Source organism: Trichomonas vaginalis, chromosome V (assembly GCF_026262505.1).
Source record: "Trichomonas vaginalis G3 chromosome V, whole genome shotgun sequence".
In the NCBI taxonomy this organism is placed as follows: Eukaryota; Parabasalia; order Trichomonadida; family Trichomonadidae; genus Trichomonas; species Trichomonas vaginalis.
Genome location: NC_067207.1, coordinates 29,369,141 through 29,383,278, shown reverse-complemented (window position 1 = coordinate 29,383,278; position 14,138 = coordinate 29,369,141). Strand labels below are relative to the sequence as shown.

General features: G+C 32.7%; 6 protein-coding genes and 2 pseudogenes across 8 annotated transcripts, besides 4 other annotated features; 2 read left to right on the top strand and 6 right to left on the bottom strand.

The window, feature by feature from the left end:
* Positions 1–123: 123 nt before the first annotated feature.
* Positions 124–1,242, bottom strand: TVAGG3_0424780 (calcium ion binding; the record flags this gene model as incomplete). Its single annotated transcript, XM_001321583.1, has 1 exon — positions 230–856. The coding sequence occupies one exon, from the start codon at positions 854–856 to the stop codon at positions 230–232; it is 627 nt and encodes a 208-aa protein (XP_001321618.1).
* A 106-nt stretch (positions 1,243–1,348) lies between these two features.
* Positions 1,349–2,006: a mobile genetic element.
* A 22-nt stretch (positions 2,007–2,028) lies between these two features.
* Positions 2,029–3,058: a mobile genetic element.
* A 1,713-nt stretch (positions 3,059–4,771) lies between these two features.
* On the top strand, positions 4,772–5,404 carry TVAGG3_0424750 (uncharacterized protein; the record flags this gene model as incomplete). The annotated part of the gene is made up of 1 exon (XM_001321582.2): positions 4,781–5,365. The coding sequence occupies one exon, from the start codon at positions 4,781–4,783 to the stop codon at positions 5,363–5,365; it is 585 nt and encodes a 194-aa protein (XP_001321617.1).
* A 346-nt stretch (positions 5,405–5,750) lies between these two features.
* TVAGG3_0424740 (RNA binding) lies at positions 5,751–6,998 on the top strand (the record flags this gene model as incomplete). Its single annotated transcript, XM_001321581.2, has 1 exon — positions 5,751–6,998. The coding sequence occupies one exon, from the start codon at positions 5,751–5,753 to the stop codon at positions 6,996–6,998; it is 1,248 nt and encodes a 415-aa protein (XP_001321616.2).
* A 353-nt stretch (positions 6,999–7,351) lies between these two features.
* On the bottom strand, positions 7,352–9,229 carry TVAGG3_0424730 (Chain D Ribosomal Protein S3; the record flags this gene model as incomplete). Its single annotated transcript, XM_001321580.2, has 1 exon — positions 7,414–8,064. The coding sequence occupies one exon, from the start codon at positions 8,062–8,064 to the stop codon at positions 7,414–7,416; it is 651 nt and encodes a 216-aa protein (XP_001321615.1).
* Positions 9,230–11,654: 2,425 nt separating this feature from the next.
* Positions 11,655–12,011: a mobile genetic element.
* Positions 11,735–12,011, bottom strand: TVAGG3_0424720 (annotated as a pseudogene). Its single transcript has one exon. A coding segment is annotated over exon 1 (277 nt).
* Positions 12,011–14,138: part of a mobile genetic element that runs on past the window's edge.
* On the bottom strand, positions 12,219–12,545 carry TVAGG3_0424700 (uncharacterized protein; the record flags this gene model as incomplete). The annotated part of the gene is made up of 1 exon (XM_051233545.1): positions 12,219–12,545. The coding sequence occupies one exon, from the start codon at positions 12,543–12,545 to the stop codon at positions 12,219–12,221; it is 327 nt and encodes a 108-aa protein (XP_051103275.1).
* TVAGG3_0424690 (protein of unknown function, DUF4107 family) lies at positions 12,614–13,138 on the bottom strand (the record flags this gene model as incomplete). The annotated part of the gene is made up of 1 exon (XM_001321578.1): positions 12,614–13,138. The coding sequence occupies one exon, from the start codon at positions 13,136–13,138 to the stop codon at positions 12,614–12,616; it is 525 nt and encodes a 174-aa protein (XP_001321613.1).
* On the bottom strand, positions 13,367–13,761 carry TVAGG3_0424680 (annotated as a pseudogene). The gene has a single exon. A coding segment is annotated over exon 1 (395 nt).

Below are 14,138 nucleotides of genomic sequence, written 5' to 3'. Positions count from 1 at the left end.
TATATAAATTATAAATTACATAAATATTATAATATTTTAATTATATTTTTGAAATAATTATTTATTTTGAATTTTGCCTGGCAAACACCGTAAGCAGCAAAAGTTTTCAAAATAAAGGGAAAATATGACTAATTTTACATCATTTTTTTCCTGAATGTAAAATCTGATTTTTATTTCTTACAATTATAGGAAAAAAGAAGAATGATGTTACTTTTCGAGGGACTTGAACCTAATTAGGGTTCCAAAAGTGAAAATATTTTGATACTGCATGGAAACCATGAACTAATTTCTTATGCAAGCGTAATGCTGGCTTTTCCCCATTATTATCTTCTGCATTTATATCAGCATCATGTGAAAGAAGTATATCTATAGCTTTATCATTATCAATCGCTGCAGCATAATGAAGTGCTGTCTGTCCAGTATTATCTTTTTCATTTACATCGGCGCCATATGATACCAGGAGTGCAACCATTTCTTCATGATTAGATTTTGACGCAACAATTAAAGGAGTTTTCCCTTGATTATCTTTTGCATTGATGTTAATCCCATATGAAATCAATAATTTTGATTCCTCAATGCAATTATATTTAGATGTCGAATGAAGTGCAGAATATCCCAAGGTTATACTTTTTGCATTGATATCAGATCCTTGCGATTTGAATAATTCAAAAAGAGATGGAATTCCATCATCATTGATATCATTAGTTTGATCAAAATGAACAAAAAATGCATTGAGATTATTAAACTTTGCACATTCTTTCAAATCAATTCTTATGTGATATTCATACATTAAAAATGTTACAAAATCTATGTTGTGTGAAGCTATTGCATATTTCATGGATGCATCATCTGGCATTTGATCTTTCAAGCATTCATTTATAATTTCTTGATTTCCACCTAAAAATGAATATTGGAGACACAATGGAGTTCAGACAACCATTTAAATTACTTAACATTAAAATGAATGAATATTTATCAGTCAATGCAAAAGGTTTATACCCTGCTGACATTGGCGAGCATAACGAAATGTACTGCAGTGACAACCAGGATCAAGCTGATTGGTTCGTTCGCCATGGCGTGTTTGTGAACTAAATTTATATATTAGATTACTTAAATTTTTATATAAATATATGCAAATTTACCAATATGATATTAATTTGAATCACTTTTCATATAAGAATGATAGAAATTATTTTCTATATTTGTTTCATATTAGTAAGTCAATAAAAGAATTCTTTCAACAACGTCCACAATACTTGGTTTAATAAACTTTTTGATTGCTATCATTTGTAAATTTTATTCATGAAATAATCTTTTTATGTTGAATATATATCTACCAAATATAACATTAAGGGTGCACACGAGAGGATCATGTAAACTTCAGAATTTAGAACCTTATTTTTAGGCATTATCTTGGCTACCTATTTAGGCTCGAAAAGCAAAAAATATCAAAAAATACAACTTGACTCCATTATGACCCTTTCATGGAGGTAGTTTTTATCCGCTAGTATTTTCCCTTTGAATCTCTTTACAATTCGAAATCAAATTCAAAACTCAGTAGAAGAAAGGAAGAATCGACTTACTACGGTTGTAATACGAATAAATACATATATTTAATTATTTTTATTTACATAATAATTGTTTGAAGCTCATATTCCATCAAATTTTTAAATAAAAACATTCAAATGTTGAAAATGTTCATATATTTTAATAGGGTTTTGGCACTTTATTGAGGAATTACTACATACATAGTCGAACTGAACTTGATATTTTGAAATTTAAATTATTTATCAAAATTAAAATTTAACTTGAAATTTATAATTATTTAGTCATATTTTGCATAATTCTAAGTAGATTTTGTAAAAAATCAAGAAAGAAAAATTTTAACGTGCTTTATTTTTTCTTTTTTATAATAATACATATTATTATATAATTAACATATTCATAATGTTTCACCCTTTCAAAAATATAATCCTCCTCCTCTCAAATAAACGTACATACGGGTGGCCTCTTTTTTCAAAAAATTAAGGGTGCACCCGTATGTACGTTTATTTGAGAGGAGGAGGATTACCCTCTCAATTTTGAGGGATTCGTTAGTTTATTTTCTCGATGAATATGCAATAAAATTTGATTTTTACCTTATCAATATACTTCATATAATATACACATGTTCATGTAAAAACTTTTTTCCAAAATCCTCAGGAATTAAGGGATTTTTGAATTTTAAGAATTTTTTTCGAAAAAAAATATTTTCAGAACAGCCTTAACGGCTAAGATTTAGGAACAATGTTAAGTATCAAAAAGAAAGGAGGTCTGATATAGACAACAAATATCGTTGAAGGTTGAAAAAATCTCTAATATTTGAGCCCAAAATTTCAAATTTTAATTTTTTGAAAAAAGAGGCCACCCGTATGTACGTTTATTTGAGAGGAGGAGGATTATATTTTTGAAAGGGTGAAACATTATGAATATGTTAATTATATAATAATATGTATTATTATAAAAAAGAAAAAATAAAGCACGTTAAAATTTTTCTTTCTTGATTTTTTACAAAATCTACTTAGAATTATGCAAAATATGACTAAATAATTATAAATTTCAAGTTAAATTTTAATTTTGATAAATAATTTAAATTTCAAAATATCAAGTTCAGTTCGACTATGTATGTAGTAATTCCTCAATAAAGTGCCAAAACCCTATTAAAATATATGAACATTTTCAACATTTGAATGTTTTTATTTAAAAATTTGATGGAATATGAGCTTCAAACAATTATTATGTAAATAAAAATAATTAAATATATGTATTTATTCGTATTACAACCGTAGTAAGTCGATTCTTCCTTTCTTCTACTGAGTTTTGAATTTGATTTCGAATTGTAAAGAGATTCAAAGGGAAAATACTAGCGGATAAAAACTACCTCCATGAAAGGGTCATAATGGAGTCAAGTTGTATTTTTTGATATTTTTTGCTTTTCGAGCCTAAATAGGTAGCCAAGATAATGCCTAAAAATAAGGTTCTAAATTCTGAAGTTTACATGATCCTCTCGTGTGCGCCCTTAATTCCTGAGGATTTTGGAAAAAAGTTTTTACATGAACATGTGTATATTATATGAAGTATATTGATAAGGTAAAAATCAAATTTTATTGCATATTCATCGAGAAAATAAACTAACGAATCCCTCAAAATTGAGAGGGTAATCCTCCTCCTCTCAAATAAACGTACATACGGGTGCACCCTTCAGAAATTACCAATGTGAAACAGGCTTCCATATAATATCATTTTGAATAAGTAGATAAGGACAAAAAAACGCATTATACAAGTTCTTACATTGTTTCACTGATTCTAGAATTAAGTATATTTGAACTATCAACAGACACAAACAGTATCAACATATCTACTATTTTCACACATTTATATAATTCAACATAATGAAGAGGAGTTTCTCCAACAAGTTTTTTTTTAATATTATTTGCATCAAAAAGATATCAAAACTGCTGCTGCTCCTTCATCAATATTTTTTATATTGACGTCTGCTCACCAAGGGAAATTAGGAGTTTGATTGTATCTTTATAATTATGTTTTGCAGCAAAATATGAAGCAGTTTCTTCATCATTATTTTTTTTAGATTGATGATTGCTCCATGTGATATTAGTACTTTAACTATTTCTTTACAATTGCGAATGACTGCAAAATGAATAGGAGTGTCTTTACATTCCTTCTTTAATATTGTTAATATGGAAAAGATTGTTTTTTTTAAGGGTCCACTGTAAAAATTGAAAGCATTTTAACAGACCCTTGAGAAAATGTCATCAACTCATTGTAATACGTATTAGACATCAATTCAAAGTGACATTGTTACACATCAAAATCAGTCAATATTATTCTCTGCAAAAAAGAAATACTCTATTTCCGTTATCATATTGTTTAGTCATATTGTTAGAAGGGCCAAAAGAATTTTTTATATACCACTTGTTGAAGGTCATTCTAACTTCTTAAATTCACTGAGATATTCCTCAAATTCAATCTTGAAAATTTCGTATTTCTTTTTTATGGAATATCTCAATGCAAATAAAAAAGCTATTCATCATATATATTGATATATGCTTTGCAAGATTTGAATTCTGAATTGTACATTTTTCGAATTTTTAGTCCAACAAAATTTCACTAGTGTGAATATTTGTAATGAACTAATCTCTTGCCTATTGCTCGATCCGCCTTGTTTATTAGGATTTATCAATTTCCGGCTGACAATGATTTCGATTTTTTGAATGCTGAGAATTCCCATTAATTATTTTTCATTTTTTAAATATTGGCTATCTGCATTGATATATTCAGTTAGATTTGAATATTCATGACGATGAAATTTGAATTAAAATGCAGATCACTTTACAATTCAAAAATTATTGAAAAATGCATATTTACATATGGTGATTATATTTTTTCATAAATTAAGCTTGAATTAACCCTCAAATTATTTTTCAATCAAACATGCTCAAAATGCTACTTTTAATATTTACTATATCTTGTGAATTCCAAACTGTTGGCAAAAAGCATGGCAAATTACGGTTTATTTTAATATTGAAGTTTGGAAAGTTATTGTCTATCTAATCTTACGCTAATATATCAAATAACTCATTCTTTTGAATGTTAATACAAAATTTCTGAGGATCCAAGATTTGTAAATTGAATTTAAAAAATCAACACGAATACCATCTGATTATATACTTTAAATTTTTGCAAAATTGATTTATAACTCAAGAATTTTTCTCCAAAATTAATGCTGTTAGCTGTTTTCAACATTGGAGTTTGGGCTGAATCTTCCATTCAGGAACCCGAACCTGAGGCCAATGGTCTCTTCGGCTCATCAAAAACAACCACATCTGATGATCCAATGGCCATGCTTTCAACAACAAAGCATTGCTCTGTTTCAAATTACAACGTAAAAGATCCAACTGATGCAGCTTATTCAATCTATGCCGAAACAGGTCTTGACTATAACCAAATTAAAAACTTCCTCACAAGATCCAAATTTTCATCTGGCTCAAAGACTCTTCTTTCTAAATTCGCAATGAGCCCAGGAACATCATTTGATACTCGCTTTTCAACTTACAATGGCGCCGTCCTCTATTCTGTTAAAACAGGAGATGGAAGATTCGCAATCAAAGTTGGCAAGGTTAATTGTCAGACATTCCTTAGAGCCACAAGTACAACAACCACTAAGAAGAGATCCTGGTTCGTCTTCAGATCTACATCTTCTCACAAGAATGCCCGCGCTCTTAAGGCTTGGGAGCTTGATGCACTCTGCAAGCACGCATTAGCTAAGGTTGCCCCTGAAATGGAGACCTATAAGAATTTTAAGTAAAGGGTTACCCTTAATTTTATCAATGATTAAACAATAATTTCACATTTTTATCTTAAACCATAGCATGAAATCACTTCTCCTCTATTCCCCGACATTATACATAGATTGTGAGGAATATCGATAAAATTTCACTATTAACTACAGATATATCTTAGATTAATACTATCGATTATATACTTGTATGATTTCTGATTGCATAACTGAGAACCAACAAACTCAAGGCAAAATTTATTTTGCGAATAAAAAAATCATCTTGATTAATTTAAATTTTTCACCAAAAATATAACTTTGCTTTTAAAAACTAACTATTATCCCAATTAAAATCAAAAAGAAGATCCGAACCTTTTTTTGTTTTACAAAAAGTGGCAAGGCAAAAAAAGACAAGATGAGTGACTCTTCAAGTTCGCAAGACGAACCTGAGAATATTCAGCCGCCGGTCGAGGACCAACAAAATGATGAGCCTCCACCAGCTGTCACAGCACCACCACCTCAGCAACAAAAGTCTCCTGAAAAAAAGGTTCAGTATTATATGAGAGGTGGCCAACAATTTCAGGAGAATAATATTGTACCTGTGCATACTGTTTTCTTTTTCAGTATTCCGTACAAGATTGATCAAGCTGAGTTTAAAAAATTTGTTGAGAAATTTGGTGAAGTACAAAATATATATGAAAAGCGTGAGAATGGCAACTATTTTGTGACATATTATGATCTTAGGTCAGCAATCGCCGCAGTTGAACAAGATAGAAACGAAACGTTAAACGATAGAGTAGTAAGAATGAATTATGCGTATAAGGCTAGAAAACAACGTAAGGATCCTCTTTGTGCTACGGTGAGTGTACATTTACAATCAACTTCAGGAGTAACTGAAGCTGAAGTCCGAAGCGCTTTCTCAACCTTCGGAGATATTCTGACTATACGTAAGGATTCAGATAATGTTTATGTGGTTAAGTTCTATGATTTAAGGTCTCCTACGAAAGCCGTCGAATGCAAGGATCCGATTATTTTAGGCGGACAGCCTTGCAAGGTCGAATTAAAACTAGGAGAAGACGACGGCCTCGAACAGGAAGAACCCGAACCCCCAAGAAACCAAAGACGCTCTGATTCTCACGACAGAGACAACAGACGTGGCCACGACAGAGATAACAGAGGCAGAAGAAACGACCATAACAACAACCATTACAATCAACCTCCTCCACCACCTCAATACGGCCAATATCCTCAATATCCTTATCCATACATGCCTCCTTACAACCAGCCACCTCCATACGGATATCCTCCTTATCCATATCCTCGGCCACAAGCTTACGGACAGCAGCCACCACCTCCACCTCAGGGCTACGGCCAACAACCACCACAAAACCACTACGGAGCACCCCCTGCTTATCCACCACCAGCATACGGACAGCCACCTCCACCTCCTCCTCAGGGATACGGACAGCAGCCTCCTCCTTCATACATGCCACCTCCACAGGCAGTTCCACCTGCTCCACAGCCACAGCAGCAAACTCCTCCACCTCCACCACCACCTCCTGCACCTGCACCACCGCAGCCAGCAGCTCCTCAGCCACCGAGCGAGCCAACTTCAAATAGAAGAACTCTCCAAGAACTCCAAATGCTTTTATCTGGAAAATAAATTCTGTTATCTTTTATTTAGTTTTTCTCATTTAAATATACTCATCATATTTTATAAATTTTCATGCAATTGTGATGAAACACTAATTTGAATAATTTTTTTTAATTAATTACATTAATAAACACATTAAACAAAGGCATCAACGAAATATATCCAGCTTATTCCTTTATGATTAGGATAGCTAAGGGTGAATAAAAATATAAAAATTATATTCAAAAATTAATCGATGAAAGACATTAAAACGTAAGGAAATCCTTTTTTGGTGATGTAAAGTAATAATACACAATTCAAAAAATGGCATAAACTATATCAATAATTGAAAAATAAGTAAAAACTTAAAAAAATGAAAGAAATTGCTATTAAAATGAGTAATTCTAATTACCCATGCTATAATTTAATCCAATCTAAAATATTCTTAATCCTTAGCCTCATGAACCTTGATAACATCTGGCTGAGACTCCTTTGGACCAGAAATGCCAGATGGGTCCTGAGCGAGCATAATAAGAACACGGATACCAATTGTAGCTTGCTTCATTGGGATGTGGCCGACAGCCTGTGTAACAAATTGTTTTGTAACATCACCAGACTTGACCATGTAGCCTTCTTTATACTTGGATGTGGAAGCACGAGCACCACGGAGCTTACCAGAGATAGCGACTTCGCAACCACGAGCGCCAGCATCCATAACAAAGCGGATGATGGAGTAGGCAGCACGACGGGCTGGGATACGAGCGATAAGCTTGTAGCGGAGGGACTCGAGCTGGTTGAGGGCGGAGAGACCCTTGCGCTGGATACGATCGATGAAGATCTCGAGGGAGTCTTCCTTAAGACGCCAGCGCTTCTGGATCATCATACGGACTTCCTGGAGACGGCGGCCATGGTTGTCAACGAATTCCTTTGTGTTGGCAGCCTTGATGATGATCTCTGTGCGTGTTGGTGTTTGGCGAACTTCGCAGCCACCATAACCTTCCTTTGTGAGCTCACGTGTGAGGAGTTCGTTGAGTTCAGCATAGAAGAGGCCTGTTTCGATAATGCGACGGACCTTTGTGCAGCGTTGAGCCTTCATAAGTGGAAAAGGCCATGTCAAACCGCTCTTCGTAATTTTGTAAAACCACAAATTGAAATAAGATCTAAAAATGGATGACGAGACCTATGCTTGTAATGAACCTATTAAAAATAAATAAAGAAAATATCTAATTGCACTTCTGCACATTCAATAAGAGAGTTTGTGAGCATGTATTGATCAACATCCTTCTCCTTCTTTATGCAGAGGATGATACAAGCAAGATCTGCTCTTATAGATATTCCCCAAAATAAGGTATGATCATAATTTTCTTTTCTTCTCAAAGTTTATTCGAAAAATGGTCGTATTTAGTAAATATCGTCTTTCATTTAGTAGTAAACATTCATACAATGTTTATCCTACTCATGAATATGCATATAATTGACATTAGTACACTTTCAATGTCAGTAGGTTTCTGTTTTGGTGGCTTTGCCGGAGATATCATTTCTTTCATAGCATATTTTCACAATAACATCAGCTTCTGGTATCCAATCCTCGGAGTACTGGTTTCTGATGCTGTATTTTCAACATTAAGCATGATATTCTTCATCATCAGAACTAATTCAATAGTCAAAGCTCTGAATGTACATATGGAATCAACACAAGATTACTTTGATTACTATGATACCCTTAAACTTAATATTTATCCCCAAAGAGCACTAAGATATCTCAGAATTGGGTTCGAGAAAAATTGTAGTTGTTTCTATAACATGTCACTTTTACTTTACATTTATGAACGATATGACACAGAAAAAGAGCTCAGATTATGTGTTTACTTCGCAAATATGTTTCCACACGAGACATATTTACAGAACAAATTGCAGAAAAAGCTTATGACACTACGAAAACTACATTTTGTAACAAGATTTTTATTATTCCAAATTGATTCAATCAAATCTTTGAGACAATTCTCGGAAAACAACTTTGCTAAACTCAAGTTGCTAAAACTTAAGAACCTAACACGCCAATGCGAGTTTATATCCAAACAAAGTGTTGATAGTAAAATTGATGCAAAATTTTTAGAAAGTTTCGCTTCAATGAACTTGAAAGCAAAGGCATTATTCAAGGAATCAATCACCCTAATAGTGTTGCATGCTAAGTTCGGTCAACAATAGAAATTGAGTGGAAATTAATCGTCGAGGAAGTACGATTATGTAAAGTAAAAAATGTTGTGGGATTTTTAATATTATATATTATTTTATAATAAAATTTTTTTGAGTCATTTTAAGAAGCACATATAATTTTTTGAATTTAAAAATTAAAGTAGTGTCAAACGAATTTATCACTTAATTTAATACTCAGATTTCTTAAAATTAATGAAAAAAAGGTTTTCTGAGAACTTTTGAGAATGGTTTTCAAATTCCATTATTGAAAATATATAGGTATTGTATGAAATTCAAACTCTATATTTATTAAAATTCTAAATTTTTAATAAAATAACTTTTCAGAGGAATATGATTTTGAATGGTTGATTAATAAGTATAAAAATGTCTACGATTTTAAGGAGGGAATTGTTCCTTATGAGGTATACATCATAACTATATACCTCATAAGGAACAATTCCCTCTTGATAGCTGGGAAACTTTCTCTGAATAACTTATCATTTGGAGAAAGTTTCCCAGCTATCTATTAGAAACTAAAGGCTGTGAGGCACTAATATATAATCAGTGCCTCATAGCCTTTAGTTTCTTATTAAAAACGAGAAAACTTGTTCGAAATGATAAACAATTGCGAACAAGCTTTCTCGTTTTAAGGAGGGAATTGTTCCTTATGAGGTATACATCATAACTATATACCTCATAAGGAACAATTCCCTCTTGATATCCTGGATATTTTTGAATATATTTTTTTAATTAAAGTTCTCAAAAGTATTATCAAAAGTGATTTTTTAAAAATATCTCCAATTAATTAACTAATTAAAAGTATTATATTTTTAAAATTAAATAGTTTTTCAATTTTTTTGAAGGAATTGAGATACTTCCCACGACAATAAAATTGAGAGGTTTACATTATGACTGATCTTAGCATGCAACAATAGTGCCAAAATATGTGATGAGTACTGTAGATTTTTGATTGAATCTGAATGTGATTTTCCAGAAACTGTCAAAATCAAGCATAGACAGAATCAAATAGAGTTAGGTCAATCATATACCGCAGATCTATGCTTTAGGTACTTTATTAAATCATTTCCAAAATATTTGACACAAGAAATTGTTGATTTTGATGGAAAAATCATCAAAAAGCTCCAAAAAGAAGAGGAAGTCTTGGATTCTTCGAAGATGTCAACGAGACAGAATACATCGAACGAAGGAGTTCTTGATACAGATGTCGAAGACTTCATTGCAAGGCAAATCCTGAAATATCCAAGAGAAAGATTGGCTCTTTCTCGATTGTTGGATTCCAAACCTCCAAAAGCCATTAATTGCATGAAAAAAGCTATAGCAATTATTCTTTTCTACGTTATTGGTATTTGCCTTGGTGGCACTTTATATGCACAGAGCATTATACAAAATCACATTGACAAAATGAACGAATTGAACTATATTTCACGATCAAGATTTTTCGGAGCTCTTTCGAATGTCTGTTTGATGGGCGAATATTTCACGCAGCATAATGCAATTGGCTATTACTTAGAACAATTTGGTAACTACCTTAAAACAACAGCAGATCCTCATCCCCTCATTCTGATGAATGAATCTATGATACATTCTATGAGTAATTTCACCAAACTTTCATCAGAAAACTTCGATACTTTGATGAATAAATTATCGAAGCAGAGCCTTGAAGGAGCAGATATTTATGACTACGCAAGTTCTCTATTAAATGTCAACCTTCCACAGATTGTATTCGAAAACCACTGTTTAATAAATCAAACAAATTTGGCAAGTTTGAGCTCAATTTATGCGCAAATGTTTGCAATACAAAGAAAAGTTTCTGGATACGAATCTGTGTTGACTATCAACATTGATCCTGATGTTTGCGAACTGGCAAATAACTTTGTCAATCTTTATTCTGGCTCTGTTATTTTGTATGCGCAGATTTCATCAAATCACAGAAAAGAAGCTGAAAAAATCAAAAAGATTTTCAAGACATACTCATCTATTGTTCCAATATTAAGCTATTTAATCATTGATGTTCCAATTGTTGTTTTGCATTTTATGTCTCTAAAAACAGAAAAAGATATTATCCAAATTATAAACTCTGTAGACAAGAAGGCAAAGAATGAAGCAAAAGATAATTTAAGATCGAATGCAACAGAAGAAAGCGTTGTCTTGCCAGAATTCCATCCAAAATCAGGCCTCAGACTTGTTTTGTTATTTTTATATGCATTTATTGCTGTAGTCTTTCTTTTAATTATCTTAGTCGCATGCATTATCGTAATGAGAATCACAGATAATTTAGTGAAACTTAATGAATGGAACCAACATTCAGCAAGCCGTCAATCACTTGCAGCTGAATCACTTAACTCTCTATTAAACTGCATAATCATGATTGATGTTCCTACATCTTATTTGCCATCTTTATATCCTTCTTTCATTAAGCTTGCTTATTTCATCATGAACAAATTGAAAGAGAGCGACAATAATTTAATATAGGGTGTCCAAAGGTGTGTTTAGCACAAACCTGAATACTGCGAATAGAAATAAACAAGTTACATATATATAAAGTTTATTTAAATATAATCACCATTGGATTCAATCACGCGTTCGCAGCGATCGATCCAGGCTTGAAAGACACGCTTTAAATCATCATGCGAAAATTGCTCAAATTGCTCTCTTACAAAATTTTCAAGATCATCTGGACTCGCGAATTCGCATCCTTCAGCTCTCTTTTTTAGCGTGCCGAATAAATAAAAGTCAGAGGGTGCAATATCAGGTGAATAAATTGGGTTTGGAACAACTTTGACATTGTTTTCCAACAAGTAATTCATTACCTTATGACTTTTGTGAGTTAGTATACCTAAGTCGTGTACTGTGGCACTGCGCGCCTCAGTACACCACTTAACGGTTTGACACTTTACGAAACCATTAACGTATATTTTACAACACAAACACTAACACCAACTTAACCTTAAATATTTACAAAACCATCTGACACATAAACGACTTCACTAACGACTTCACTAACGACCTCACTACTGTAAAAAATAAACGTTCTCACTTACAAAAGTATTGCAACTCTTCCCATTGCTGTGCTTCACACAATAGTTCATATTCTTCAGTATCGCTGCTGTCACTCCAATCGTCAGAGTCAAAGTCACTGTCAAAATAAATGTTAGTAAGTTTTGACAAAGCTAATGAAACACGTTTACCGTTTGTATCGTATGCTTGTATAAACTTTCCATTCTTCATTCCTTCATAAACGCTCAAACTAACTTTACCCTTTCTCCCTCGTATCTGATAGAATGTATTTTCACGAGGAACGAAGAACAAATTCTTGAACTCATGACCGTTGTAGTTTGTTATCTCAATAGTTTTCGTCATTTACATCCAAAATAAAATAAAAATAAAATAAAACTAATGAAATATTTCTCATAACATAAACGTTCTCATTACTTTATAACTCTCTTCCTTGGTTTCTTTTTAGTTGCTTTCTTCACGTCTGTCTCCAACTTGACTGTCTTTCTTCTTCGGCCGTAATGATACCAGTTACTTCCACCAGTCAATGGGTCAAATGGTCTTTCGTAAGGGTTTCCATACATTCCATAAGGCCCGTATGGATAAACCGCTGGTGGAGAAGAAACATTTTCTTTAGTTCCATCGAATCTATTTAAATGCATTGTTTCACCTTTCATCTGGTCATTAAAGTCTTTTGCGTGTTTTGCAAACTCATCGTCCTTTCCTAAAGCATTTTCCGACTCAGTCGCAACCAAATTGGATGCTTTATTTATGAGCCCTATTTTATTTAATCTTAACTTCTTTGCAACCCAGCCTCCTATCTTTCCTTTATTTGCATCTAATGTCTTCGAAACTCTTCCTCCACTCATTTTATTTACTGCGTCATAAGCTCCAAGTGCTTTTGCTCCAAATGCTAATGCTTTTGTTCCCATTGCGCCTAAAGCTGCCCAAGCTACCATTTACACCATATTAAAATCATCTCTCTTCAATATTATCTCATAAAAGTTCTCGTTACTGGAGAAAGTCAATGAAACATAAACATTCTCACGGGCTTCGCCCTCACCGCTTTGCGGTCTATCTAACTTATTTCTTATATCATCTATTCTCAATAAAATGTCTGAACAATTGCTAACATCTTCTACAACAGTTATTTCATCATGAATGACCTTCAAGAACAAGCTCATTTAATATGCAATTAAAATCATCTCAATAATGAGTCCATCCTTTCCATCTTTAGGTAGCACAACATCTTTCATTGAAGAAGGTTCGACAAGTCTTATGTTAAACTTACTGACAAAGTTTGTTATACTATAATGCTTTGGCGGCGAATACATATAGTTTGAAAGACATAATATAGATTCTTCAGCAAATTCACTTATACTGGATTTTATAACAATGTTCTCACGAGACCAAATACCACCAATTGACAATCTTGTAAGCAATCCTGCTGAACCTTCTACTGTAAACGTCGATGGTAACATTCCACGAAGGTCATCTATTGACATCTTTGAGTCACTGAATTTAAAGATTTTCTTAAAGCAATCGTCATTATCTAACCATGCAATAGCTTTGAAGTTTTCATTCGAATATACATCTGCTTCATTAAATGTAAATCCTGACTTCTTTGCAGAGATGACTTTAAAATCTATTGAGTTTGTTTCAAAATTATATGCTATGGTAACTTCTGAAGGTAATGGATGTCCTTCCGCAGTAAGTTGTTCTCTCACTACCGTTTGAAGCTTTGTATTAAAAACTTTCATGTCATCTCCTGTGTCTAGGTTCACATACACAGCAACAGGAAAACTATCTTGCTTCTTTGTTTCATCATTATATCTCAAAACATTAAAGTTCTTCAATAATATTGTTCTTCCTGCTGGAATACTTCGAACCTGTCTGATTTCAATAGCTTTCTCACCTCCTACATACTCTACCCAATGTCTTGGATATCCATAAGTATAC